The 27,754-nt window shown below is 57.8% G+C and overlaps 1 protein-coding gene across 1 annotated transcript in view; it reads left to right on the forward strand.

Annotated features, from left to right (window-relative positions):
* The window catches only part of WFS1 (wolframin ER transmembrane glycoprotein), a 28,287-nt gene extending 769 nt beyond the window's left edge, over positions 1–27,518 (forward strand). Inside the window, exons 2-8 of the mRNA XM_029235639.1 lie at positions 5,891–6,126; positions 14,850–14,932; positions 15,399–15,543; positions 17,323–17,493; positions 18,916–18,996; positions 19,859–20,004; positions 24,696–27,518. Of these exons, the coding sequence (XP_029091472.1) occupies positions 5,892–6,126; positions 14,850–14,932; positions 15,399–15,543; positions 17,323–17,493; positions 18,916–18,996; positions 19,859–20,004; positions 24,696–26,504 (2,670 nt within the window). The 5' untranslated portion in view covers position 5,891 and the 3' untranslated portion in view covers positions 26,505–27,518. The remainder of the gene's footprint in view (positions 1–5,890; positions 6,127–14,849; positions 14,933–15,398; positions 15,544–17,322; positions 17,494–18,915; positions 18,997–19,858; positions 20,005–24,695) is intronic.
* Positions 27,519–27,754: the final 236 nt, after the last annotated feature.

The raw sequence follows: 27,754 nt of genomic DNA on the forward strand, positions 1-27,754 counted from the left end.
GCGGGCACGTGCCCTCCTCAGGGGGCAGATTCTGAGACTGAAGCCCCCACTGCCCACTTAGAATCTGTGTAGCAGTTACTCTCCCCTGGTGCTCCTCAGTAAGGCATGGCGAGGGGCAGTGGCAGCCCCTGGGCCCTGGCTGGTGTGAACCTGGCCCTCAGGAACATCAATTTCTGTTTTGATAGATGGAAACTTTCTGGGGAATCTGACTTTTGGGCGTGGTGGAGCTGAGCCCTCTCACACCATTTATTGTAGTTGATGTTAAGAAATTCCGAGGAACTAACATTTGTACAGTATTTGGCCCTCGCAGTAGTCTTAGGGGTAGGAATTATATCCCTATTTGACCCATGAGGAAGTTAAAACCCCACAGCTGATCATGCAGAGCCTGGTGGGAAACCTCTGCCCCTGGGCAGGTGCTGAGAACCAGTGCCTGCCTCTCCTCACCTTGGACAGTGACCCCTGGCACTTGGCCCATTTGTAAAGGGCTTTCCCTTCTGCTGTGATGCATCACTGAGGGAACGATGCCCTGGGTACCCACTGTGCTGGCTGCCTGACCTCACTGCAGACTCAGTGAGGAAGCCACGCCAACAGAAACACAGAGGCCATACTCTCCACTGCCCGTCCTGTCAGCTCTGTCTCCAAGGGGCTGTGATTCTCACTGGAGCCCCTCGGCATCTGATCAGGGATTCAGAAGAACGTTCCTTTATATACTTGCTCCCCCAGCAAATGGACCTTTGCCTGGACACAGGAAAGTTTGCTGGGAGACCACATCTCATCTTCTTTCCCAGGATGGAAGGGTATGTGGAGGACTCCCCACTCAGGCCTCCCCTGCCCCACCCAGGCCAGGGCTGGACAGGCCTTTGGGGCTGGTCACAGAGGGGAACCTAGTTCAGTCCCTGACCCCCGAAATGCCTGTGCTGTGGGACAGAGACCAAATCCTTGTCCACAATAGTGGTGGTAAGAATTACGACAGCGAGCTTGCTCTATGCCTCATATGGCTCCCTCCCCTCTCCCAGGTCCCCTCCTCACAAGTGGCACCAACACCATGGCCCCAGAGCACAAATCAGGCCCCATTCTGCTCCCCCCTGCCCACATTCAGTTGGTGATGCTTCTGTTTCTCCTGGCCCAGGAGCGCACTCAGATGCCTGCCCTCGGCCAGGCCTCCTCACTTTCCCTGGAAGACCACCCAGCTCCCTCCCTGGTCTCCCTGGGCCATCCCCATACAGCCCTGATGGTTCTTTAACTGCCACTGCGCTACAGCACCAGCCTGCATTTCCTTCTGCCCTAGGCTCAACCCCACACTAAGCCTGGCACTTGTTCAGGCCCTCGGGACCTGCCCCAGGTTCCAGCTGCCCGCTCAGCCTCTTTTCTCCTTCCTGTGCGCCCGCCCCAGAGTCACTTCCGCACCTTCCCAGCCATGTTGCCTTTAAGCCATGTCCGTTGCCCTTTCTCCTGGGCAGTCCCCCACTGAAATGCCCACACACCTCCATTCCTCCCTCCCTTCACCCTTGCCTGGCTCATGTCTGCTTGTCCTAAAGCTTTAGTCAAGGCCACTCATCCAGAATCCCCACCCTGCCCCTTTTCCACCGCTGAGTGTGGCCCCCTTCTGTGCTTGCAGCCCCCAAGAGCTCCCTCTTTGTGGTTGTCAGTTTGGGTGTCATCCTTCCCATCTGGACTGAGTTCTCCAAGGCAGGTCCTATAGGATCCTCTCTGGGGCCCGGGAGGCCCAAGCTGGGGCCCGGCACAGGATCGGCCCACAGTCCATGTGCGCTGACCCACCCCGGCCAGGCGAGGAGCATTCCCAGCTTATTCCCGCTTAGTCCTGGGAACTTGGCACATTGGGTGGAGCCGGAATGTTCCTTGGTTTGGCCCTTAATACTCTAGGGCAAAAATAGGTACCTCCAAGGGCTATGTGCCCTTGTCTTGAGGAGCAGCCCTGTGCCAGGCTGCTGGGCTATCCAGAGCAGACATCCCAGACCCTGGGAACCCCTGGGCCCTCTCCCTTCAGGCTCAGTTACAGACGGGTTTTAGAATAACGTTTTGTGGTAATTCCAAAAACCTTGCACGTTCATTATAGAAAATTAGGGAAGTACATTTAGAAAAAGAATAAAATAAAACTACCTGTAGTCTCTTCACTCAGACAGAGTATAACCATCGTGGGGGCATTTTCTTCCGTCTTTTTGTGCAGATGAATTTTGTTTTCATCCTAGACTCAGGTCAATAGCTCATGCTGCTTTAGATCCCACTTAACAGCGTCATACAAACATTTCCTTATCTTTTTTCGTTTTGTTTTGTTTTGTTTTTTTGCGGTACGTGGGCCTCTCACTGTTGTGGCCTCTCCCGTTGTGGAGCACAGGCTCCGGACGCGCAGGCTCAGCGGCCATGGCTCATGGGCACAGCCGCTCCACGGCATGTGGGATCCTCCCAGACTGGGGCACGAACCAGTGTCCCCTGCATCGGCAGGTGGACTCTCAACCCCTGCGCCACCAGGGAAGCCCAACATTTCCTTATCTTTAAACGTTCATATACAGGTCCTGGTTAACAGCTATATAGTGTAGCACCATCTGGAGGGGCTGTGAGTTTCACACCTGCCCTCTCTGGACGGTGCTGGAAAGTACAGCTGTGATGGACACCAGAGAGGTGCTCTGTAAGAGCAAAGGCGTGGAGGTCCACAGTGGCACGTGGATGTGGGGGAGCAGCAAGTAGGCTGAATGTGAAACCGTGGGCATCCCTAGTTTTTCCCCTGGTCTGGGACCCTGCTGGTGGAGGCTCTGCTCAGAGGGTGTGTGAACATCCTTAAGGCTTCCCATGGGGGCTTGTTTCAGAGGTCGGGGTGGCCCCCCTGGGGGGAGAGCAGAGTGGGGCCAGCCTGAGCAAGGGTTAGAGAGCTTGGGCTGAAGTCCACGTGAGATCATTCTCCACGTCAGTAGGTGCGTGATCCTAGCAGCCCTCTCAGGGGGTGGCAGCCCCTCAGCCGAGCTCCGTGATGTTGGCATTTTGTGTTTTGATGGGATAAAAATATGCCTGGGTGCTCATGTGGAAAGAATGCTGGCCACTCTGGTTTTCTGGATCTTACACAATGACAGGTTCCAAGCCATTGCTCTGGTCATGGGGCGGCAGTGTGGATTGACTGCCCCACTCGTAGGCATCGGAGGAGTCTTGGAGCTGGGGTGGAGCGGGACGCTGATGCTCTCATCCTGCAGTCAGGAGTCTGGATTCGGGATTCTGGGGCCAGGCTGGAGGGAGGGACCTGCTTCCGATCACACAGTGAGATGGGTCAGGCTCTTCCCCAGCCGGGCTCCTTCCCCCAGGCCAGGCTGCCTCCGGTGTACCTTGCAAGGCAAGCAGGCAGTTATTCTGAGTGAATGAGATATAGCCCCTGCCTTCAGGGGCCCCAGTGTCACAGGAAAGAAGACAGAAAAGAAAGCACCAGACACCATGCGGGTCCTTCCACCGGGAGATCACCTGTGATCCTCCCTGTGACCCATCCATGGCAATGGATCATTTCGTTTGTTTTAAAATAACAAGGCCTTTGATTCAAAAAGGGTTTGGCCAACTCTCAGGGAACCTGAAAATTAATCCTCCTTTATTCATCCATTCTCACTAAGCAGAGATTTTACTTTAAACAGTATTATTTTGATTGTAATGTGACATGCATAATACTTAGCCCAACAGGCCAGCCAGAACCTGTGTTTTCCTGAAATTCCAGGTCGGACGTGGCTCCATGTGGTTTGTCTCGGGTCAGCCAGTGACCCGCACAACTGGGTTGTCTGCTAAATCACCGGCTGACTTTCCCCGCCCACAGCTGGCCACCTGCCCAATGGGTCTGCACATGCAGGCAGATGACGAATTTCACAAAAGTTGCCTCTTTGTTTGGTTCCGGGAAGCCTGGTGTTTGGAAGTAGCACCAAGCACTGTGTTGGTTTCCAAGCAGATCCATGTGGCTTGACATGCTTTTGGTTTGCAGCCAGGGGGATGTTTTAAAATAAGGGCTCAGTCCCTCTGAGGGAGGAATGTCCAGATTGAAATCTCCAGGGTTCTTTGGCGGACAGAGATCTGATCTCTGGGACCCATCTCTAGTAGGAATGGAGCAGACATGGTTGTGTAGCCCTGGGGAAGTGGCGTGTGGCGCCTGGGGCCCCCTCCGACTCTTGCTGTGTCAGCAGTCTGCAGACACGTGTCAGGCACCCACTCTGGCAGGCTCGGGGCAGTCTCAGAGCTTGGAGCTGGGCACCGGGGATGCCTGGGAACCTGGTCCCTTGTGGTCTCTGGTCTCATATGGTCCTCACAGTGTCCCCAAGTGTAAGACGATTATCCCCATTTACAGTTGAGGAAACTGAGGTGCAGAGAGGGACGTGGCCTGCTCAGGACCACAGAGCTGGTGGACACAGCCAAGGGCGCGACAGCTACGACGGGTCAGTTTGGGAGCCAGATTCCTCATTGCCGGGCTTTCCCTGCTCTGTGCTCATTTCCTCATCTCAGTGAAGAGGACGGATATGGCCTTGAGCCTGTGGTGAGGGTCATGGGATCCTTGGGGATCCCCTGCACAGTGCACGTGGTCCCGACTTCTTCAGGGTCTGTGTCTGATCCTGGTTCTCTGGCTGGGGAACTCCTAGAGCTCTCAGCTCCACGGTCTGGGGCTCATGGTTGCCCTTAATTGTGTCAGTGGTGGTTTTTGCTGTTTTGCTAAATGGCATTATTGACTAATGGAGCCCTTTCCCCTGTGGTAGACACTCTGTGCTCGCCAGCCTATTCCAGTCATCTCTTCTGACACACCAGCTTCATGGTTTCCGTCACTGCACATCTAGTATGTGTTCATATCTGGTGCATTCAAGTTCCCTGATATTTGTTCTGTGGTTCAGGCCTAGCGTGGAGGGCTTGGGAGGTGGACAGGTCTGACTACATCCTGGCTCCAGGGGCTGTGTTCCCCCCTTCTCTTCCCCTCCCCATTTCGCTCCCCCTCTCCCCCCCTTCCCTCCTCCCCTCGCCCTCCCTATCCCTCCTCTTCTCCTTCCCCTCTCCTCACATTTATTTAACTTTCACTCTGTGCCAGTGTATTCATTTCCTAGGGCTCATATAAGAAAGTTACAGAAACTTGGTGGCTTTAAACAATAGAAATTTATTGTCTTATAGTTCCGGAGGCAGAAGTCCGCGATCAGGATGTCGGTGGGGCTGGTTGCTCCTGGGGTCTCTAAGCGAGAGTCCTTCCTCGCCTCTCCTGGCTTCGGGTGTTGCTGGCGATCCTTGGCATCCCTGGGCGTGCAGCTGCATCTGTCTGACCTCTGCCTCCTCCTTCACATGGTGCCCTCCTCTCTGTGTCTGTGTGTTTCCCTCTTCTTATAAGGATACCAATCACTGGATTAGGGCCCACCCTAAGTCAGGATGATCTCATGTCAAGATCCGTGATTGCATCTGCAAGGACCCCTTCTTGCAAACAAGGTCTCCTTCACAGATTTTGGGTGGATGTACTTGGAGGCCAGCTTTCATCCCAGCACAGCCAGGCACTGTGCCCAGGGCGCCGTGTGGACCATCTCACTGAATCCTCATGACATTCTACATCCCCACTTCTCAGATGAGCACACCCGAGGTCCCGTGGCTCATGCCTGGTGAGGCAGGGACTCAAGGCCTTGAGTCTTAGGGCCCGGCTCATGCCTGCTGTGGGACTTGCCGAGCCAGCCGGCCTTGACTGTTTCCTCCCTCGAGTTCCTGCTCTGTAAAATGGGAGTATCTTATGGGGGCTGTTGTGAGGTTGAATGAGATCACATAGAATGCTGGGCAGCCCCCACCCTGTTTCCCTTTTCCATCCCCTCTCTTTACCAGAAACTAGAGGCCAGAGCAGACTGGGCTTGGCTGGCCTCATGTGTCTGACCCTCCGCTTTTCTCGCTGCAGAATGGCCTCCGGTGCCTGTCCTCCGAGCCCCTCTGGCCCATGGTCTCCACCGCTGCCACGACAGCCCCAGGCCCGCTCACGGCTCAATGCCACCACCTCGGTGGAGCAGGAGAAGAGTGGGACGCCCCGAGCTCCCGGACCCCAGGTTGGACCTGGACGAGATGTGAGAGACACGGCTGCCTCGGCCGTGCCCCAGGCCTCGCATGCCAGGAGCCAAGAAAGGGTGGATGGAACAGGTAAGGGGATGGGGCCTGGGAAGCTGGACTGTCCTCCCCCGGGGGTGTTCTAGAAGCAGGGCGAGCACCCGAGTCCTGGCATGTGGTCCAGACACCCCTGCGAGGTTCCTCCTGCAGGGCACCCCCTGTGGTCGGGGGCCTACCTGCTCCACTCAGGGCGCCTCGACTCTCACCTTGGAGTGGGCTTTGCTCCTAAGTTCACAAACTTGGGCTGCAGCAGACTTCACGTTTCCTTATTTTATTTATAACCAAAAGCACCAGCTCCCACCTGCTCAGGGTCCCCACCAGGCACTGTATGGGGGGAGGTGGCAGGAGGAAGTCTTCCTCACCCCAGCTGGTCCCGCCCAGCACTCGGGGCAGCCCATGTTGTTCCCTGTGCACCGTGGCCACTGCTCAGGGGCCATTCAGTCAGGCAGCTCTGCCCGGTCTGGGGGCCCCACGTGGCCACTCCCCTTGGGGACTGGCTGCCAGCCTGGAATATGGCTGGGCCCAGGCCCAGGTCCCCGCTGCCCTCTGGACCACCATCCTCCATCCCCAGGCCAGGCTTCCAAGGGCTTCCCCTCTCCCTCAGTCCACTTCTGGGCCTCCTCAGGTTTCCACTCTATCCCAGGAGGCACCTCCCAGGCGAAGAGATGAGATAGTGTGAGGACCCGGGTGCGACGGGACAGCTGGTTGTGGTGCTGGCAGCCTTGCTGACATTGGGGGAGGGACACCAGGGTTTGGTCCGTCCTCTGTCCACCTGCTGCTCACTGAGCATGGCCCTTTGCTGGCCCTGAGTGGCCATCGGCAGCACATCCTCAGGCCTGCCCCCTGCCTCCGAGGAGTCCACGGTCTCGTGAGGAGCATAGAGGTGGCCCTGGGCCTGGCGCTGGGGAGGTGGGGGCCCTGCTCTGTGGGAAGAGATGACGCCTGAGCAGGAGTGAGCCTGGGGAGAGGGCACAGCACAGGCAGGGCCAGCGGGAAGAAATGACCTCGCCAGGGGTGGGCTTGGGGTAGAGAGAGCCCCGGACCTCCAGGTGACGGGGTGGCAGCGAGGAAGGAAGGCTCGGATTGGTGATGCTCTCGTGTCTGGCCTGCGATTTGAGCTACACCAGGAGTGAGCGGGGGGCAGGGCCAGGCAACGGGCTGTAACAGGAGCCTTGTGTGAGAGGCTCCTCTGTGCTTTCGGGGCTGTTGTAGGGAAAAATCCTCAAGTCTACTGTGAGTTCCAAGAAAGGGAGGATCCCTGGACCTCTGGCTGTGATATTTGGGGAGAACATAGTTGGTATCGACGTTACTTTTTCTAATAATCCACTGAGTGCTTCTCAGTGTGTCTGTCTTATTCTCACAATGACCATACCTGTGAAGTAGGGTCCTTGGCTCCGGTTACAGGCGCAGCGATCAGACTGGAGCCCGCTGGGGACATCGGGTCTAAAAGCTCCGTGGGTGGTGAAAGCCCTGTGACTTCTTTCCGTGGATCACCGCCCTCTCCTCCCTGCTCACCGAGACCATCCCACGTTCTCCAAATCCGCCTCCGCCTTCCCTGTTCCCCCACCTCCCCTTTGCCACGTGGGAACCTCTGCCCAAAATATGCCATTGCCATCTCCACCTGTTGAAATCCTACCCAGCTCTCAAGGCACTGCCGCCTCTTAGACTTTCTGACCTCCTCCCACAGCAAGAAAGACGTGTGCTGTCGTAACCGGACTCACACACCCACGGGCCTGCACGCACACACGCACACGTCCAGTGGGAATGGAAATTTCCAAAACCATACTTGTCCTTAGTGTGTGTGTTGCTGTCTGATAGTCTCCATTCTGTTGCTTTTATTTAAAAACAAATGCTGCTTGTGGGCAGTTAAATTGGTTCCGTGACCTTCTGGGTCAAAGTCTGTAGTTTGAAAAACGCTCTGTGGTTTGGTGCCAGTGCACCCCAGCCGGGACTCTGAAGTACGTCTGTCCACATGAGCTGTTTATTTACTGAGTGTCGGGGCCATGAGGTGGTGCAGGAAGATGGTGCTTGGATGGCCGAGGTGGGACGCTTGGCTGGGCTGGGCTGGTGGCCTTGAGCTGTGTGCCCTTGAGGGAGTTGGGAGGCCTCGCTGAGCCTGTCTCTGTATCTGTAAAGTGGGCGCAGTCATACCAGCCATGTGGAGTCCACGTGCTGGGACCCTGTGCTCTGGGCATGGCGCATGGGACGAGGTGCTGAGTCAAGGCCCCTCGTCCCTTAGGTGCCTGCCCGGTGGCGCAGAGAGGGTCCGTGCCTGGAGCTCGATGTGTTTCGTGGATGTCATCAAGCCTCCTGCCCCCCGAGCCCGTCTCACTTCCTATTCAGGCTTCCCCTCGCATGTCGGGGCAGCCTTCCAGTTTCACGGCCCCACTCAGTCCCTCTTAGGCGACCGGTCTGTGTCAGCTCCAGGCTCTGTGTGTCTGGGTGTAGGGGCTTCACGTGTGCGTTGGCCTCTTCTCTCCCCCAGGAGGCTGTTGTGCTGCAAGCTGTGCGTGCGTGCGTGTGCGCGCGTGTGCGTGTGCACCCACGTGCTTCCTTGTGTCCTGCACGAGGCAGGACGCCGTGACTCTCTTGGCCGCCGCTGCTCCAGGTGCTCTGTATGAGTTAGGGAAGTCCCTGGCCGCGCCCCGCCCTTCTCCAGCTCGCCCAGCCTTGCCGTTTCGTTTTCCCCCTTGAGAAGCCGGCTGCCTGAGGTGAGCACCCCCAGCTCAGCACTGCCCCCGCCCCATGCAGGGGCCCCAGACTCGTGGTGGGGAGCGTCTGCCATGTGCACTGCAGACCTGGGGGCTTTACGTGACCCCTTACGGTAGCTCGAGAGGGAGACTCTGTTCCTGTCCCCATCTAGAGATGAGGAAACGGAGCCATCAACTTACCAAAGCAGCCAGTGCTGAGTGATGGGCACAGGGGTGATCCCAGTCTCCTGTCCCACACTGCCCCCATGCCCATCGGAGCTGCAGGGACCTCCGAGCTCTGGGTGAAGAGGGCCTGAGCTCTGTGGCTCCATCACACTGGACTAGTGCCTGATTGTGCCCAGAAACGCGCCCCACTGGGCTCTTCTGATCTCCACATCTCCTTCAAAGATCACTGCGTTCTCTGCTTCGTCTCCAAGGCATCTGGGCAGGCCAGGGCCTGATCTGGAATCTCTGTCCAGCCACAAACACCCCACAGCTGCGGGGCCAGGAGACGGGGGCTGGGAACGCGCTTGGTTTCAATCTGGGTGAAGCAAAACGGCCTCAGAGGATGGACCAAGTCAAGACTGCCAGTTTCAGATAAGAAGAGTCAGGAAACACATGTGGTCTCTGTTTGGCTTCTGACCCCGAGGGGAGGGGCGGGGAGCACTGAGCAAGCGCTGGGCCGGTTGGCACCCTCGGGGTCCCGGCCCGCCACAGCTGGGCCCTGCTGCGTCACTTCTCTCTGTGGCGTCACTGTCACTGAATTGGACACAGCAGGAAACGTTCACCCCAGTGTTGACGGAGGGCCTGCCTGCTCAGCGGGTGCAGGAGACAGTGGGCAAGGCAGGCAGGGCCCGCCGCCACGTGCAGGGCACAAAGGGCTCCCAGGCTGATGGCTCTGGGCAGGGGTTGGACGCAGGGTCAAGAGGTCGGCCAACTGAGTGGGGTCTCAAATGGTCGGGATAAGGAGAATGGGCGTTCTGGGGAACGTTAGAGGATTTAAACCAGAGGAGCGGCATGACCTCTGTTACGTGGAGATGACCTGTGGGAGCCGAGGCCGGCAGGGAGGCACGTGGCAGGTGGAGAGGCCCCCGGAAGCTGGGCTGACTCCAGGTCTCTGGCTGGAGCTGCCAGGTGGGTGCAGGGCGTGGGCGGGGCAGTTTCCCAGCTGGGTTCAGGGCTGGACGGCGGGATTGGGAAGGTCAGGAGACGATGTGGTGCGGGAGGGGATGCGGAGCGCTGAGTCCCTGCTGTCCTGGGGACAAGCCACAGCCACAAACGACTCGCTTTCTCCTTGTCCGGTCAAGGTGCTGGCTATTGAAGATTTAGGGAGTTTTGTACACGCGTTATTTTATCCTGACCCTGACTGAAGCCCTGGTCTGTCTGGTTGTCAGGCCATCCCTCCGATCCCCTCACTCCAGGATGACCTGTCGTGAGGACAGATGGCAGGGGCGGTGAGTCTGTCTCCGGCCTGGTGGCTTCCTGGGACCTTTGGAAACTTGGTAGCATGCCCTTCATCCCTTACCTTTAACCTCCCCTTTGCATTCCAAGTCTTGGGTGTCGCCTCTTCCAGGAAGCCCCTGCCATCAGGATTGATGATTCCTGGCACCTCCACCGCCCCCCTGAGCCTGCACTGCTGGAATGTGATTGTCCCCGTCTGGCCCCTGGGTGGGTAGGGAGGGCGGGGGTCCTGCCTCCTTCAGCTCAGTGCCCTTGGCTCCTGGAGCTCAGGCTGGCCCGGGGCCAATGCTCAGTAAACGTCTGCTGGTGAGTGATGATGGGCGAGGTCCATGACCCCTGCTTGGGCCTGTGGGAAGCTCAGACCTCCTGCCCGGGACCCCCGCCTTGGAGCTTAGCCAGCCCCTGGAAAAGACGGGCTCGCAGGGATTGTCCTTCTTGTGTGTTCATGAGAACCAGAGTCAGCATCACGAAGGCTGCTGGGACACCCCCTGGTGCAAGGTGACCCAGCCGCCCACAGCGATGAGGAGGACATGTGGGAGGCCCTGGGGTTCTTATCACCTTTCCCTTCACGGCAGCCCACGTGGTGGGTGTCAGGAGAGGACCAGGGACTCTAAGGCCTAAGGCCTTAGGGAGCCTAAGGCCTTGTCCAGGGCCAGCGAGTGAGGCAGTGGAAGGGCAGCAGCCCCTAGAGACAGGAGTACGGCATCATAGTTCCTGTGTGTTTCAGATTGTGCTCTTCTTTTAAGAGCCTTTGGCGTGCGTTCAACAATTTAAACAATGTGCTCCAGCAAATCTAGATCTCAGCAGTTGTGGGAAATGGAAGCCAGCTTCTCTCTTGCTCTCAGCCGTCTCTGGGGAGCTGGCAGAGCCCTCGGGACTTCTGGGAAGGGACGCCTGAGGCTCCCCAGCCCACAGCCCTGGGGTGGGTGACAAGTGGGAGCATGACTTGCTCGCCACCCACCTTTGTCTGTTTCTACTCAGAACCTGCTCAGATCAGGGAGGTGAGCTTGGCAGTTCAGTCTCCAGGCCAAGAGTGTGCTGTGTTCCAGGCCCTGTGCAAGGATTTGGGGAGACAGAGATGAAAGCTTGAGACCATTCCCTTGTCGGTCCCCTGTCCATCCCTCCCGTCTGTTCAGCATTTGCTGAGCTGTGTCTGACACTGGGGGATGGAGATGGGTCAGACCTGCGGGACACAGATCATCTCCGTAAAGGCTGGTGGGACCGTGAGAGACGCAGGAAAATGGAGATGGGCTGTGCTGGGGGGAGGGGACAGCATCCTGGGGACTCTCCTCCCATTTCATGACAAAATGAGCATCAGTTACTGATGCCGTGTGGTGGATACAAGTCTCTCAAATGCGTGGGATCTGCAGGAGATAAATAGTATAAAGGAGGGGGTGTGCTGGTCCTCTGTGGATCCTCGCAGAGGTGAGGAGACTACCCGGGGCCATGCAGCTCTGCCATTGCCGTTTTGTGATTGATAGAAAGACTTTCAAAAATGAGCTAGAGTCGGGACACTCTCAGTTGCTGGTGATGTTGAAACTTGATGTAAATTAACATAAGCAAAAAAAAAAAAAGAAAAAGAAAAACAGGGTGTGGGGCTTCCCTGGTAGCGCAGTGGTTAAGAATCCGCCTGCCAATGCAGGGGACATGGGTTCGAGCCCTGGTCCGGGAAGCTCCCACATGCCGCGGAGCAACTAAGCCCATGCGCCACAACTACTGAAGTCTGAGTGCCTAGAGCCCGTGCTCTGCAACAAGAGAAGCCACTTCAGTGAGAAGCCCGCGCACCGCAACAAAGAGTAGCCCCCGCTCGCCGCAACTAGAGAAAGACGCGCACGGCAACAAAGAACAAAAGCAGCCAAAATAAATCAATAAATAAAATAAATTTATTTAAAAAAAGTCCCAAGACAACAGGGTGCAGGGGATTTGTTACTTCCATATGTCTGCACAGTGTAGAGTATCCAGGGACTCAGATGACATGATTGGGAATCTGCCCCCAGCTCTGCTTTCCTGCATGCCCTCACTCTCAGGTGGGCTTCCCCCAGGGCAGCCCTCGGCCTCCAAGCTGGTGTCTGTCAGCTGAGATCCAGCAGAAGGAAGAGACGTTGCCCAGCAGCCAGCACAGACCCCACTGTCCTGACTTGGGTCTGTGTCCCTCCCTGAACCTGCTGCTGTGGTCAGGGAGATGGATGGGCCAGGTAGGCTTGCTGCAGCCACCCTGTGAGAGTGGGGGAGGGTGGGTCCCCAAAGGGGACATCAGGTTAGGGTTAGGAAGAGGCCAGGAATGAGGGTCAAGCCCACAGAGAACTCGTGTGTTCAGTGGCCCTCGGTATCCACACTGACGCAGCCAGCGTCTGGCGGTGTTCTTTATGTGAGGGTTCCTCCTTGGCTGGAACAAGCCAGAACCCCCCGATTGGTTCATAGCACGAGCCCAACATTTGAGTAGTTGTAGACCTATTTCTGCCAGTGCCAAATGGAAAGCAGGGTAATGAGGGAGGTGAGGTGCATGTTTCAAAGAGATTCTGTATATCGAGGAGACTTCTTGAAATGTCAGGCTGTGGACAATGTCTGCGAAAAATTAATCATGGACAGAATAACCTTTTTAGCCAACAGATCTGTGCCTGAATCTTCCATATTCTGATTTAATAAAAAGGACTTTGGACTTGTGAATTTAGTGAGTAAAGAAAAGAGCTGTGAACTCCGAGAGGTGCCTGGTGTTGGGCTGGGAAGTCTGGCCTCAGTGAGCCAGGAAGGCCCTGGGGTCAGCCGAGAGGTGGGACGTGGGGAGGGGAAAGGAACGCACACTGGGAACATCAGCTCTGGACCAGGCACTTAATACGAAGTGTCTCATTCTTCGTAAACTGTCCTACTGGATGGATATTGACGATGGGATTGAAAATGACTCTCCCTTGGTCATGCGGCACTTTGACGCTAAGGGTAGATTCACAGGCAGGTCAGATTTCTCTACACACACACCCTCCTTCCCTGCGAGCCCACCCTTCCCATTTGTTCTCTTTAGTCTGAGCCCTTGGCCAGAAAGTTCATTCCCGCCCTTGCCGAAGGGGGTGACGGCAGCCGAAGGGAGAACTGACCTTGATGACTCAGGAAGCACCAAGGTCTGGGGCCATGGGGTGGGATGAACGTCCTGGGCCCTGAAGCCATCTCTGGGTTAGGTCCCTGGGACCTGGTCAAGGGAACCCAGGCTGAACTCCTCAGGGAGAGGTATCATCATGTTTGCAAGCTGTCCACCAAGAGGGTCTCAGTACAGGTGCCTGACCTGTGGGTCTCGTTAAGAATCCTCCTTTTGAGCCGTCCCCAGACACCCCCACCCGGCCCCCGTGTCCTCTCCAAACTAGGTGTGACCTCTGCCTTTGAACCTCCTAGGCTGCGTCGCTTTAGGCCCCTGCCCTGCTGTGTCCCCCTGGGCTCCTGGGTGCCGTAGATTTGGGCACCCTGCACACAGGGGCTGGCTCTGAGCCTGGCGGACCTGGTTCTGGGAAAGGCCTGGATGAAGGGGTAGGGAAAGCTGGTCATCCGGTGGGTGTTCCTGGGGACTGTTCATGTTCCCCTGAATTCTGCCTTCTGTTTCCAGAAATGTCTAGAGAGCAAGAGTCTGTTAATCCCAATTAGGCACCTGCTAAGGTGGAGTGTGGCAATGGCCGAGGCAAGGTGTGGTGTCGGGCACAGGCCCGGGTATTGGTTGCTTAAATCAAAGAAAGGGACTGGTAAAAAGTGATCTTTTTAAAAAAAGTTTTTGTTATGCTGCCTACTGCAGGAGAGGTTGTAGTGAAATCAATGAAGTTACGTGATGCTTTTGTAACTTAGGATAGCTTTTTACAAAGAAAATATAGCACGAGCTGTATGATGTTTGGACCCTTGGACCTAGTAATTCACCTGAAGAACCTGTGCTGGGAGAATGACCCCCCCCCAATAAAAAATACACCTACAGAATGGTTTGTTGGCACCGTTTTATAAAATTAGGGAGTATGGCAATAACCTAAAGGTCCTATGGAGAGGAGAGGCCCAGAACCCTGGTGGGATTTCTGAGCCACTGAAATGGTGCATTTCACTGCAGAGCAACATGGGAAATTGGTTGTGATTCACTACTATATATATATATATATATATATATATATATACACCAAAATGTATGTACCGTGATTATGACCTCCAAAAATCAGTCGTGTGTATAGACGACAGTCTTGGAAAACATGAATTTGGTTTGTTTATTGGGGCGCTGGGCATTGGGGTGCAGGTTCTTCAGGTCAGGGGCTTTTGAACTTGAGCCCTTGGATCTTTCTAGAACTCCGTTCAAGCCTGAGCTCAGCCGCTCTGGCTGCAGTCAGCTGAGGGGGCAATGGTGGTTACTTGTGCCCCCCTCTGTCCCTTGTCTCCCACCACGAGCTCTGAGCAGACACTGGAACCGCCGCCTGGCAGCTTTGTGGTCCTTGCTCCCAGGAAAGCAGCTTCCTGGCGCCTTCTCTCTGCATCTGCTGTCACGCTCTTGACCTGGGGCTGAAGTCTGTTCCTGCCGTCCCCTCCCCTCCTCAGACAAGTGACAAGGACCAGCTTGGTGACAGTCCATCTGCTTGTTCTCCCGTGTTAAAGGGCCTGCGAAGGGAGATGTGGACACCCCCTTTGAAGAGGTCCTGGAGAAGGCCAAGGCTGGGGACCCCAAGGCACAGACAGAGGTGAGCACTGCTGTCTGCGGGAGACTCAGGCCGCGGCCTGCAGCATGGTGGGTCTGGGAGAAGCTGGTGCCTGCAAGCTGGGAGCTGGGAGCTGCCTGACTGTGCCCGCCGTGTGCCAGGCCCCCGTTTGTTGTGTTTCCGTGTTCATGGTGTCGTTTCTTCCCTCCGCCCTCTGGGGAGCACATACGTGTTCACCTCCTCTGTCCAGCTCCCACCTGATCTTGGGCATCACCTCCTCTGATACCATCTCTGCTTCCTGCCTGTCCTCATGCCCCCACCCCCTCTCTCATCGCATCAGTGGGGGAGGGGTCCTGACACCCCCCTCTGGCAGGGAGCACCGGGCGGAGAGGGAGAGGGAGGCCGAGGTTGCCCAGCTGCGGGGAGCAGGTCAGGGCAGGACGTGGGAGCCCGGGCGCTGTGTGTGGAGGCCGCTGCAGCACGTGGAGTGACGGGGTCCTGCTTGCAGGTGGGGAAACGCTACCTGCAGCTTGCCGGCGACGGGGATGAAGAGGTCAACAACTGCACTGCCGTCGACTGGCTGACCCTCGCCGCCAAGCAGGGCCGGCGCGAGGCCGTCAAGCTTCTCCGCCGGTGCCTGGCGGACAGAAAAGGTGGGTCAAGAGGCCTGGGGGGGGGATGCATGAGGCATGCCGTGCTGCTTTGCTAAATTAACAACTAAAGTAGCAGCAGGAAAACTTGCTGTTGGCAGTGCCATTGAGCAATGAGTGTGGTTTCTGTTATGCCAGTGGCTTTGCCGTTTAGACATTTTTGGAGTATAACGTGTGATACTTAGGGAGTGAAGCCATTTTCATCCTCTTTAACTTGTGGTGGCGTCTACAAGGAGATACCCTCTGGGTTCTAATCCAAATTGAGGAGTAGATCCTGGAGCCAAGTTGGAGAACACGACGGGGGCCTGAGGTCAGAATGGCACTTTCTGAACTGACTTTCCATCCAGCCTGAGCCGAGAAGCTGGGGACCATGGGCCAGTGAAGACCCACTCAGGCTGGCACTCACCGCCAGGACGGGTCTGGGTGTTGGGAGGGGCAGTGATGTGTAGCCTGCCCACGTGTGGACACTTAACTAGGTTACCCTGCCCAAGGGAAATGGCTCGTTCCTGGTGTCAGGGAAGAGTGTTTCCTGAAGGTTCAAACCTCAGAAGAAAGATGAAAGTGGGTGTCAGAAAGGGGCCTTTTTCCCCTCAGATTGTAGAAGTGTTTATTGTTATCAAAGAAAACTTGAACTATATAGAAAACATAAAGATAGATATTACCCATCACGTTGAAACCCAGAGAGAAGTGCTCTGTAGTTTGGTATTTGTTTTCTTCTGGTTTTGCATTGTAATGTTTTAAAGTAACATTTATTATATAGAATCTACTCTCTCTGGACCTTAGGCTGATGCCTTTGACAACTTGGAATGGTCATATTTTGCTAGCCAAAATTTCTCACCAAGCCAGCTTCCCCGTTCCAGGGCAGGCAGGACGGCCTTGCACTGGCTGATCGAGTCGGTGCGGCCCGCACAGCTCACTGTTGGAGCCAGTGGTTCCCAGACGCCTTGAGGGAGCCAAGGCAGGCCCGAGGACCAGAAGGCGTGTGAGGGAGGGGGCCAGGCCTCGTGCGACCCACAGCCTCCACGTTCTCACAGCGCTTACTGATCATAAACGTGGGCTCTGGTTGAAAGTTTCGGAGACGTTTCAAAGGAGAAAAAGCCCAATCCTCCATCCCTAGTCTCTCTGCCCTCTGGAAGGGCCTTGCTGACGTCCAGGTGGTTGGGGAGCAGGGGGAAAGGCAGCTGCTGACCAGCCCATGAAACCTGCTCCCGGTCTCTCCATGGGTGAGTCTTGCCTACCTGGGAAAGGGCCGTCTGTGCAGGGACACAGTTGCTCCTGGCGCCCTAGGAGGGGCGGGCGCTGTGGATGCAGGGATGCCCCGCTCTTGCACCCAGGCCGCTCACTGCAGTGAGACTGACCAGGGTCTGAGACCGGCTCTGCCTCCCTGACTCGGTGGCCTTGGCAATCCAGGCCGCCCCTGTGTGCCTTGGTTTCTCCATCTGTAAGGCGGGGACAGCAGCATCCCACCAGAGGGTCCTTGTGAGGGTGAAATGGGGAGGGGGGAGCAAGCCAGGAAGATGGGGAGTCCTTGCCCAGCACCAGGCCACCATGGCCACTTGGTGAGTGTCTGCTGAAAGGCCAGGCCGAGCCGCCCACCGGCCGGGACTTTGGCCAGATGCCCTTTCGGTCAGATGTTCGTTTCAGCCCTGGTGACAAAGGTGCCTGCAAAGCCGCTTGCAGGAATCCCTTCCCAACCCCCTCAAGCGGGCTGGCCAGGGCCAGGGCGTCACTGACAGCTTCTGGGCAGGTGAGGCGAGGGCTCTGATGCCTCCCCTCTTTCAGGCATCACCTCCGAGAACGAGCAGGAGGTGAGGCACCTTTCCTCCGAGACCGACCTGGAGCGGGCCGTGCGCAAGGCGGCCCTCGTCATGTACTGGAAGCTCAACCCCAAGAAGAAGAAGCAGGTGGCCGTGTCGGAGCTGCTGGAGAACGTGGGCCAGGTCAACGAGCACGGTACGCGGCCTTGCCATGCGGCCTCCTGGGCCTTTGTGTTGGAGTCCTGGGCGCTTCCGCATGGGAGCCGAAGCGGGGGCTCCAGGGACCTTCTTGTGGGGACCTCACAGGTGTCCTGTAAAGCCGGGGAGCGTCCTTCCTGGGCATCCTCCTGTTCCCGGGGTCCCCGCCCTGAGCTGTGCCCTGAGCCCTGGCTCAGTCCGAGGTCTGGGCACCCAGCAGGCCCTTCCCCTGGTTCTACCTTGATTTGCTCTGCGCCTTGGGGTTTCCTCCCCTCCTGCCCACAGGCAGAGCCACAGGCCTTGTCGTTCCAATGGTGTCCTGCTCTTCCTGAGGGACAGGGAGTGCGGGGAGGGTGAGAGGTGCGGGCAGGGACCTAGGTCCCCGAACCCCCGAGAGTCTGTCCAGGACGGACCTCATTGCGAGCCTCTGCAGCCCTCCCCACCTCCTTCTAACTTGGCTTTCCGCAAAGGGCACGGGCAGCAGCCAGAAGGATGGATGGGGCAGGAGAATGGACGTCCCTGACTGGGTGTGGCCTCTCCATTTCCCTGGGTTGGTGGCACGGGGGGCACCTGACTCTTGTGACTTCGTTACCTCGAGGAGCCCCTGCCTCCCACTGTTCAGAAAATGACTCTCTGCCCAGGGCTTCGCCCAGCCTTCTCCGGCCCCGAGGGGTAGATGCTGGGAGCTGGAGCTACCTGCCAACCCGTCAGAGAGGACTGCTGGGTGGGCATCTCTGCCCCTTCTCCGGGGATCTCAGGGCAGGACTCCTGTCTGAACTGCCCCTCTGGGATGAGCAGAGGTGGCCGGGTGGTAGCACCCCCAAGAGGCGTGCTTGCCCCGTGTGGAGCCCGGAGACCCTGTGAGGCCTCAGTGCCACCTGCGTGTGCTGCCCCCGCCCCCACTGGCCACTTCCGCTCGGGGCTCCCGTGGCCTCCCTCAGTCACAGTGCCCCTCCTCTCCTGTTGTCACTGTCTGCGCTCTGGTCCAACTCCTGCCCGCCCCGCCCCTGCAGAGGTGCACCTCGGAGCCTGGCGCAGGAGAGCTGGGTAAATGCCTGCCAGGTTGGGGGTGTGGCAGTAGGGGCGGGCGCTTTCTCCTCCAGGGGAGCATCACGCCAAGTGACGACGCTAGCAGCAAAGGTGTATGGGGACAGGCTAGGCTGACCGGAGGGTATGGTGTGTCCAGTGCCAAGGCCGCGCCCGTACAGGGGATGGGCTGTGCCCTGTGGGGCCTGAGTCACCCTTGGGGGTGGAAGCTGAGAGGTGACAGTCCCGAAGGGTGGCCCTAGCACTGCCCTCTGGGGCTGCGTGGAGGCACCAGGCCCTGCAGTCCCCGGGGCACACTGGCAGGTTCCTGGGGGGCTGCAGGGAATGGGGCGGTCAGCCTGCCCCGATTCTCAATCCGCTCTGTCCCCTGCAGACGGAGGGGTGCAGCCTGGCCCCATCCCCAAGTCGCTGCAGAAGCAGAGGCGGGTGCTAGAGCGCTTGGTCAGCAGCGAATGTGAGTACGGCCGCCGGTCCTGCGCTAGTGACACCTCTTGCCGTGCTGTCTCTCCCACCACCCTGAGCGCCGTGTCTGCTCCCTCCTGCCAGTCCAGGCCTGGCCTCCAGAGTCTTGGAGGCGTGATGGATTTTCAGTCCCTCTGGGGCTGTTGATTGGGTGTCAGTGTTCTGGGCTCTGGGATCTGGACCCTGCCCACTGGGAGCATGCACTCTGGAGGGACAGGGAGGGCAGCATGACAGTCCCTGCAGGACAGAGAGCTGCCGGGGGCTGCAAGCACGCTGGGTGCCCGAGCCAGCGAGGGTGAGGAGGCAGTTAGCCCTCGGAGGGCACCGGGGGGTGCTCCAGGCCAAGCAGACGTCACAGGCAGAGGCCTGGGGGCACCCAGCATGGGCTGTGGGGAGGTGGGGGATAGAGGGCAGAACATGGCGGGTGGAGGTAGTGAAGGTGTGCCAGGCACACAGTAGGCCCGGCACACAGTAGGTCCTCAGAGGATACGCGTTGACTGGCGGGGTTAGGAGGGGGCTGAGCTGCAGGGCATCAGTGCTGTGAGCAGCCGGGGCCAAGGGAGGGAAAGGGTCACAGGGGCCCTGGCGGTGACCATGGCTGAGGAGTCAGCGTTGGAGCTGGGCTCAGGCAGCCCCTAGGCTTGAAGAGCTAGGGAGGGGGCCGCTTCGGGGGAGGGACAGCACATCACCAAGGCGAGGAGGCCATTGGCAGGCCTGTCTGCCTCTCTCCTCCCGTCGTCCGGGCCCAGGGAGGGGTTTGCCTGGCCCAGCCAGCGTGCCCCTGCTGGCCTGGCCATGCAGGGTGACAGTGCTTGCAGTCTTGCGGACCCCATGTGTTCTCTACTGTGCTTTAGCCAAGAGCTACATAGCGCTGGACGACTTCGTGGAGATCACCAAGAAGTACGCCAAGGGCGTCATCCCCGCCGACCTGTTCCTGCAGGACGACGACGATGACGAGCTGGCAGGCAAGAGCCCTGAGGACCTGCCCCTGCGCCTGAAGGTGAGCGTGGCTGGAGGCACCTGTGGAGGGCTCTCGGCCCGGGCCGCGCCCCCCTGCGCCCCCCAGTGCTCCCCGGGGAGTTGTAGGTGGGGGGCCTCGACCAACACAGGGGCCTCAGGGACTGTGTAGCTTGTCCCTGCAGAGGCCTGTCCTGCAGGGACGTCACCGTAACTGCGTAAGGACGCGTCCTTGTGAAGGGAGGCCTTTCACGTGTGCTCAGGCTCTGAAACCAAGGGCACTATCGGGGGCGGGCAGGTTCAGTGGGTGATGGACAAGCAGAGGCACCTTCTCATCCTTCCCTGCCAAACGCCATAGGGGGACAGGATGCCGTGCCCTGGAGGCCGCCTTTCACTTAGACTTTGTCATTTTGAAAAATTATCCGTTTATGGCACAGAGTGGAGGTCAGTTCCTCGAAGATGCCTTTTCCCTAAAGCAGAGTGCTGTGTTCAGGCGGCCAGGAGGCCCCTGCAGTGGTGCCTGTTTATCTGGATCTGCAGGGGCTTGGGGAGCAAGCCGGGTGTGGTGTGGAGAGAGTGGCAGGGAGGTGACCGAGGGCCGACCTGAAGGGGGAAGCGTACACTTACTCCGTTGGCCAGTGAGCAGCAGTGGCATCAGGGAGCGAGGGAGGCTTAGCGTGCCGACAGCCAGGAGTGGCCGCTCGTGTGGCCCTGGTGTCACAGCTTTTGTTTTCCTGGTCACGTGGTTGTGACTAGGGGTGCAGGTGTACAGTGTGGCCACACCGCCCTTCACCAGATTTCCCCCAGTTCAGCTCACGGGCTTGAATTAGTTGTGTCTGTATCTCTCTTTGCCGAGAACACCAGGATTTACAGAAGTCTGGCTATCTGGCCCCAGACAGGCCCATCACCACGACTGGCCAGGAGGGCCCCGGCCAGCACAAGGGCCTCTGAGCAGACGAAGTGTCACAGAGGTCCTGGCGTTAGTCATGCAAGAATCCATCGGGTTCTGTGCATCCCCAGCTGCCTTGGGACATGTGTGAGCTGCCATCAGCCTGGGAGAGTGGGCTGTGTGTGTGCGAGCGGGGTCGGGGCTGGTGACAGGAAGTGTGCTGACGTAAGCACCGTGCTGGGGCCTGGAGATGGAGGCTCAGAAAGCTGCCCTCGGTGGGTGGGGAGGCCGACTTGGAAGCAAGTCCCACAGAGATGCTGCAGCCCAGAGAGGTGGGTGTGAAGGCCACGCTCAGGACCAGCGAGCTGAGTGAGAGTCCCTGAGGGCAGGTAGGGTGTCCAGGGTGAAGGTTCTGAGACGCGAGGTCGGGATGGCCCAGGAAGCCAACCAGGGAGGCCATGGCTTTTATTGAAGGCCCACTCGGAAGCAGGCCTGGGCTAAGTGTGTTCACAAATGACATTAGTTTTCTTATTAAAGTGAGCGAGGGAAGGTGGAGCATTTGCTGTGGTTCTTCGCAAAGAGGAGGTGCTCCCCAAATGCCAGTGAGGGTCAAAGGTGAAAGGGTAGTGGGAGAAGACCCATGGGCCAGGTGGTCCTGGCCTGGACACCGTAGTTTGCATTGTTCTGGCATAATTACTAATAATGCCTGCTTTCAAAAGCATCCTGGTTTGGACAGCAAGTTATGTTACCCTCCTTACTGGTAACAAGCTCAGTGCTGTAAGATATCTGAAAGTCCTTTTTGGGAAAAAGAGATTTGAAGTATTCCGAAAAGAAATAAGGCTCTTTTTTTTTTTTTTTTTCTTTCAGTTTTTGAAGTTGTCAGAGCACTTTGATTCTTTTACAGTTTGTCTCATTAAAAGCCTTTGGAAAAAGAGAGAATGAATCCTAGCAGGCGTCTCCTGGAACTAAAAGCTGTTCCAGCCTTTATTAGCCCCCTGGAGGACAGAGAAAGGACGCGTGCCTGGGGAGTCCTCAGCACCCCAGTGGGAAGTGCCAGATGCCTCTCTGCGAGCTGATGTGACCCCCAGGGATGTTCCAGGCTCTGAGCTGCCTCTTCTCAAGCCTTTGGTGACAGATGAAACCTTCGTAAAGATGAATTCAGGAATATTTTAAAGGCATAATGTTTTTGTATTAAATTATTGAGAATCCAGCACATGAACATTCACTCAGGTCCGAGCAGAGTCTAGTTGACCTGCTGAGTGAGTGGTGGGTTCCTTGGTCGGCTTCCCCCGTTGTAAAAGGCTGTTTGCTCGGTTTCTCCCATTAGCCGAGCGACTGGTGACCATAGCCCTGGCCAGGTTGCCCTGTCCTGTCCTTTGGTGAACTGACTCCCTACTCATTTTTTTTTTTTTTTTTTGGCCGCGCTGTGCGACATGCAGGATCTTAGTTCCCCGACCAGGGATCGAACCTGTGCCCCTAATAGCGGAAGCGCAGAGTCCTAACCACTGGACCACCAGGGAAGCCCCCCTACTTATTTTTAAAAATTTCTCTCCTGCTCAAAGAAAAGTTCATTTTAATTTGTTTGGGCTTTCTCTACAGAAAAGGTTTCTAGTCTCACAATTTGGTGGGGCCCCAAGAAGTAGGGCTTGGGTAGAAGCTACAAGGACAGAATTGGGACCTTAAAAGGAGAGAACTCCTGGTCATGGTGGCCCAGGTGCCTCGCCGTGCGGGCAGAGGCTGGCACCATTGGACATCAGGTTCTAGAAGCTTTGTGTCTTTTAAAGATCCTCTCAACCATGTGATTGTGTGGCCTCATGGGCAAAAAAAAAAAAAAAAAAAAAAAAATAGTGTGAATGGTTTTGAGCATTAGGATAGGATTTCAGATTAGTTTTAAGGTCCCAGCTACTTGGGTACCTCCAGGCTAGCTCCCCCAAAGCTGTCCAGTGCTGGTTGTGCAGAGAGAGAACGGCTGTGGGAACGGCCGCCCTGGGGGGGCCTCTCATCTGTCTGGTTAGAAGGGCCTCGTCCACAGGGATTAGCCGAGAGGCCGCCGCTGACACACTCACGGGCTCTTTCCATTGCTCTTTGCGTCGCTGTTGCGCGCTGTTGCGTTTCAGCTGGTGTGTGTGGCTTTGGGTCGAAGGGGCCCCTCCCAGAGGAAGCCGGAGCAGGTTATTTTTGGAGACACTGGTTTGCTGTCTGGCAAGTGTCAGAAATCCACACCAAGGATTATGGCGTCCGACGTCCCCTAGTGCCACCTCCAGATGGGGTGGGTGCTGTGTCTGCTTCTGGGAAGCTGGCCCCAGTGAGCTGGGGGAGCCCTTAGTTGGTTTACTGGTTTGTTCATTTTCTTGCCCATTCTAAAACAGAGAGTAAGTGGACCGTCACAAACACGTCAGGAGGAATGCAGCTCTGCATGCTTGTGCGTGTGTGTCCGTAGACATGCATGCACGCACACACAGTCTTACACACTCCTGTTTCCACTGTGAGCCCGGGTCACTCTCATCCGGGGGACTCACTCTCCTGGCTGCTCCCGGGCGTCCTGGTCATCCTGAGTTGCCTGCCAGCCGCGGCTCTTGGGCAGATGACGGCCACACCCCAGTATTGTCACTCAGTTGTACACACCCAGGATCCCTGCCCCTCCTCGGCCCTCTGGTGGGCGGGGCAGAGCGAGTCTGTCCCCAGGGTGTGGGTGGAGGCTGTGCTGCCCACCTCACCCGGGCGCTGACAGGGCTTCTGTCATGTAGCCCCTCGGACGGGCTCTGGGCACAGCTGGGCTTTGCTGCCCCCAGGCGTGGGTGACCTCTGCGAGGACCCAGCCCCTGGTGCAGTCCTCCTTGAGGAGGACCGAGTGAGCACCGGCACTGCCCACAGCTACTTTCTTTATTCACCCCCTTCGGCTTCCCTCCCGTCTCCCCGGAACCGTGGTGGGGCTGGAAGCCTCCGGGATTCTGTACAGAGAACCAGGCAGGTATGGGGGCCACCCTGGGTGGCAGAATCGCCCTCACTTCCCTCACAGCCCCTCATTCATCTTCTGTTGTGGAAAAGGCCTAGGGTTTCTGCTGCTCTTTGCAGTGAGCACAGCCCGGGGGAGTGGGACCCAAGGCAGGGAGCGGTGCTGCCCTTGAACGTGGCTGTGAGGGTTGTGCGTCTGTTCTGAGCAGTCGGTGTGCAGGGGTGGGGGGTGCAGGCGGCTGGCATCGGGCCTCCTGTCGCAGTGAAGATGTCGCATCCGCCCCGTCGCAGCTGAACCCTCTCCATTCACACGGCTGCCGAACTCTCCTTCCCGGAGTCCCTGCTCCGCTCCTGGGCCGGTCAGAGCCCAGCGTAGGCCGGTAAAGCAGTGGTTCCTCTCCCCCTTGGTGGATGGGAGAGCCGCTGAGGCTCGGTGAAGTCCCCTCCACAGGGGTGGCTGAGACGCAAGCAGCCCGGTGCTCTGTCATCTTTGCAAGTGTGAGGCCCGTGGGGAGGGAAGAGGGGCCAGGTGGGCTCTGCCAGGCGCCCCAGGTCTCACAGCGAAGACCAGCCCTCATAAGTCTGGAGACCCTGGTGGAGGGTTGGGAGTCAGGGGTGGGCGGGAGGGAGGGGCCGGGCCCTGCAGGATTGGGCGGGATCGAGGGAAGGTTCGTGAGACCACGTGGAGCATCACCACCTGCAGAGGGTGTTACAGGTGGAGGGACCGTGCGGACCAAGGGCCCGGCCGTGGTTGAAATGACGGGCGAGTTCGCTTTGCCCAGAGCCGGGGGCAGTGCGGGTGAGTGACAGAGAGCAGCGACACGGCAGAGTGGGGCTCCCACCCTGGCCGCGTTCCAGTGCCCCTCCTTTGTCTGCACCCCTCCTCCCAGGTGGTCAGATACCCGCTGCACGTCATCATGGAGCTGAAAGAGTACCTGATTGATGTGGCGTCGCGGGCGGGCCTGCACTGGCTGTCCACCCTCGTGCCTACCCACCACATCAACGCCCTGGTCTTCTTCTTCATCGTCAGCAACCTCACCATCGACTTCTTCGCCTTCTTTGTGCCCCTGGTCGTCTTCTACCTGTCCTTCATCTCCATGGTCATCTGCACCCTCAAGGTTTTCCAGGACAGCAAGGCCTGGGAGAGCTTCCGTGCCCTCACCAGCCTGCTCCTGCGATTCGAGCCCAACCTGGACGTGGAGCAGGCCGAGGGGAACTTCAGCTGGAACCACCTGGAGCCCTACGTCCACTTCCTGCTGTCTGTCTTCTTCGTCATCTTCTCCTTCCCCATCGCCAGCAAGGACTGCATCCCCTGCTCGGAGCTGGCCGTCGTGTCCGTCTTCTTCACGGTCACTGGCTACATGAGCCTGAGCACCTCGGCCGAGCCCTACACCAGGAGGGCCCTGTTGACCGAGGTGGCGGCCGGCCTGCTCTCCCTTCTGCCCACCGTGCCCGTCGACTGGCGCTACCTGAAGCTCCTGGGCCAGACCTTCTTCACAGTGCCCGTCGGCCACTTCGTCGTCCTGAACGTCAGCATCCCCTGCCTGCTCTATGTGTACCTGCTGTACCTCTTCTTCCGCATGGCCCAGCTGAGAAACTTCAAGGGCGCCTACTGCTACCTGGTCCCCTACCTGGTCTGCTTCATGTGGTGCGAGCTCTCCGTGGTCATCCTGCTCGAGTCCACCGGCCTGGGGCTGGTGCGTGCGTCCATCGGCTACTTGCTCTTCCTCTTCGCTCTCCCCATCCTGGTGGCCGGCCTGGCGCTGATGGCTGCGGTGCGGTTGGCTCACTGGTTCTTGTCCCTGGAGCTCACCAAGGTTGTGGTCACCATGGTGGTCTGCAGCATCCCCCTGCTGGTCCGTTGGTGGACCAGGGCCAACTTCTCCGTGGTGGAGATGGTCAAGTCCCTGACACGGAGCTCCATCGTCAAGCTGATCCTGGTGTGGATCACGGCCATCGTGCTCTTCTGCTGGTTCTACGTGTACCGCTCGGAGGGCATGAAGGTCTACAACTCCACGCTGACCTGGCAGCAGTACGGCTTCCTGTGCGGGCCGAGGGCCTGGAAGGAGACCAACATGGCCCGCACCCAGATCCTCTGCAGCCACCTGGAGGGCCACAGGGTCACGTGGACCGGGCGCTTCAAGTATGTCCGCGTGACGGAGATCGACAACAGCGCCGAGTCGGCCATCAACATGCTCCCGCTCTTCATCGGCGACTGGGTGCGCTGCCTCTACGGTGAGGCCTACCCGTCCTGCAGCTCGGGCAACGTCTCCACGGCCGAGGAGGAGCTCTGCCGCCTCAAGCTGCTGGCCAAGCACCCCTGCCACATCAAGAAGTTCGACCGGCACAAGTTCGAGATCACCGTGGGCATGCCCTACAGTGGCGCCAACGGCACCCGCGGCCCCGAGGAGGACGACATCACCAAGGACATCGTGCTGCGGGCCAGCAGCGAGTTCAAGGACGTGCTGCTCCACCTGCGCCAGGGCAGCGTCATCGAGTTCAGCACCGTCCTCGAGGGCCGCCTGGGCAGCAAGTGGCCCGTCTTCGAGCTCAAGGCCATCAGCTGCCTCAACTGCATGGCGCAGCTCTCACCAGCCAGGCGGCAGGTGAAGGTCGAGCGGGACTGGCGCAGCACCGTGCACGGCGCCGTGAAGTTCGCCTTCGACTTCTTCTTCTTCCCCTTCCTGTCGGTGGCCTGAGGAGGCGTCCTGTTGCAGGAGTGTCGGTGCATGTGGCTGCCAGGACCTCCCCCCACGGCCTCCCGGCTGAACAGCGCAACACTAACCACTGTGCGTGCGTGTGTGTGTGTGTGTGTGTGTGTGTGTGTGTGTGTGTCCGCACGCATGCGCAAACGCAGGGCTTTGGAGACCATTTGTCACGTGTAGTCTGCTCACACCTCTGTGAATGGGCTGACTCCTTTAGCTCTGTCCACTTTGACTGCCCAGTGTGGTTGGAAATGGCATGCACAGCCTCGACCCGCAGTCCCGACCTCTCCGTGCGCAGCTGGTGTGGCAGGCTAGGCCAGGATTCCTGTGCCCGAAAAACACTTTACAGATGCTGCCCTCCCTCCCCTACCACCTCCACGCACGCCCCGGCCCCTCATTTACTTCTGTGTGGGTTTGTTATTTAAAGAACCAATAGTGCTGCTCTGTAAACTCAACGATAGCTTTTCTTATTTATTTGGTCACTGCTAAGCCTTGACAGCTGTTTGCAGATCCTGGGGGCCTGCAGAGCCGCTCTTTCATATGACCAAGGCCCTGCCTGATTCTGAGATCGGAGGCTGCACGCGCAGAAGCCCCGAGCTCTGCATCCTGCAGCCTGCCCGCCTCGCAGCTCTCCTGTCTGGTGGGTAATGGGTGAGTTTGCGAGGGTCTCGCCTGAATCCACCGGGACTAGGAAATAGAAGGAACCCGGGGCGTCCCCTCCCGGTGCTCAGAAACGCTAGGCCATGTTCAGAACCAGAAAGCAGAAAGTCAGGGTCCTAAAGCAGCCGAAATAAAAACCTTTGATGAAATCCACTGTCCTTTTCTTTCTTTAAAAGAAACCTTTTTTTGGTATGTGTAAGAGAATCAACAGGTGTCTACCCTTGTACTGAGTTACATACAAGTGCAGCTGGGGTTACAAAGAGCAGAACTGATTCTCAGTGAGCGACCCCGACACTGCTAGGTCAGGGGCCCCTGCAGTGTTTGCGCCATCACCCAGCTGTCTGCCCGGGTCTTACTAGGTGTGAAATGCTCATGGTCATGATTATTTGTGAAGCTGAAATCGCCACTGAAAGGGCACATACGTGGTTATTCGTGGTTCAGTAGCTGTGTCGTTAGCAGTGTGTTGCTTGTGAAACCGTATCCTGTATTCGGTGATGAACAATGATAATTCCATAGACTTATCATCAGAACTTGAGCCATCTAGGGGGAGCTAGAGCAGCTTGGGGTCCCTCAGCAAACTTAGC

This window comes from Monodon monoceros, unplaced genomic scaffold (assembly GCF_005190385.1).
Source record: "Monodon monoceros isolate NGI ecotype Baffin Bay Population unplaced genomic scaffold, NGI_Narwhal_1 Super_Scaffold_20, whole genome shotgun sequence".
NCBI lineage: Eukaryota > Metazoa > Chordata > Mammalia > Artiodactyla > Monodontidae > Monodon > Monodon monoceros.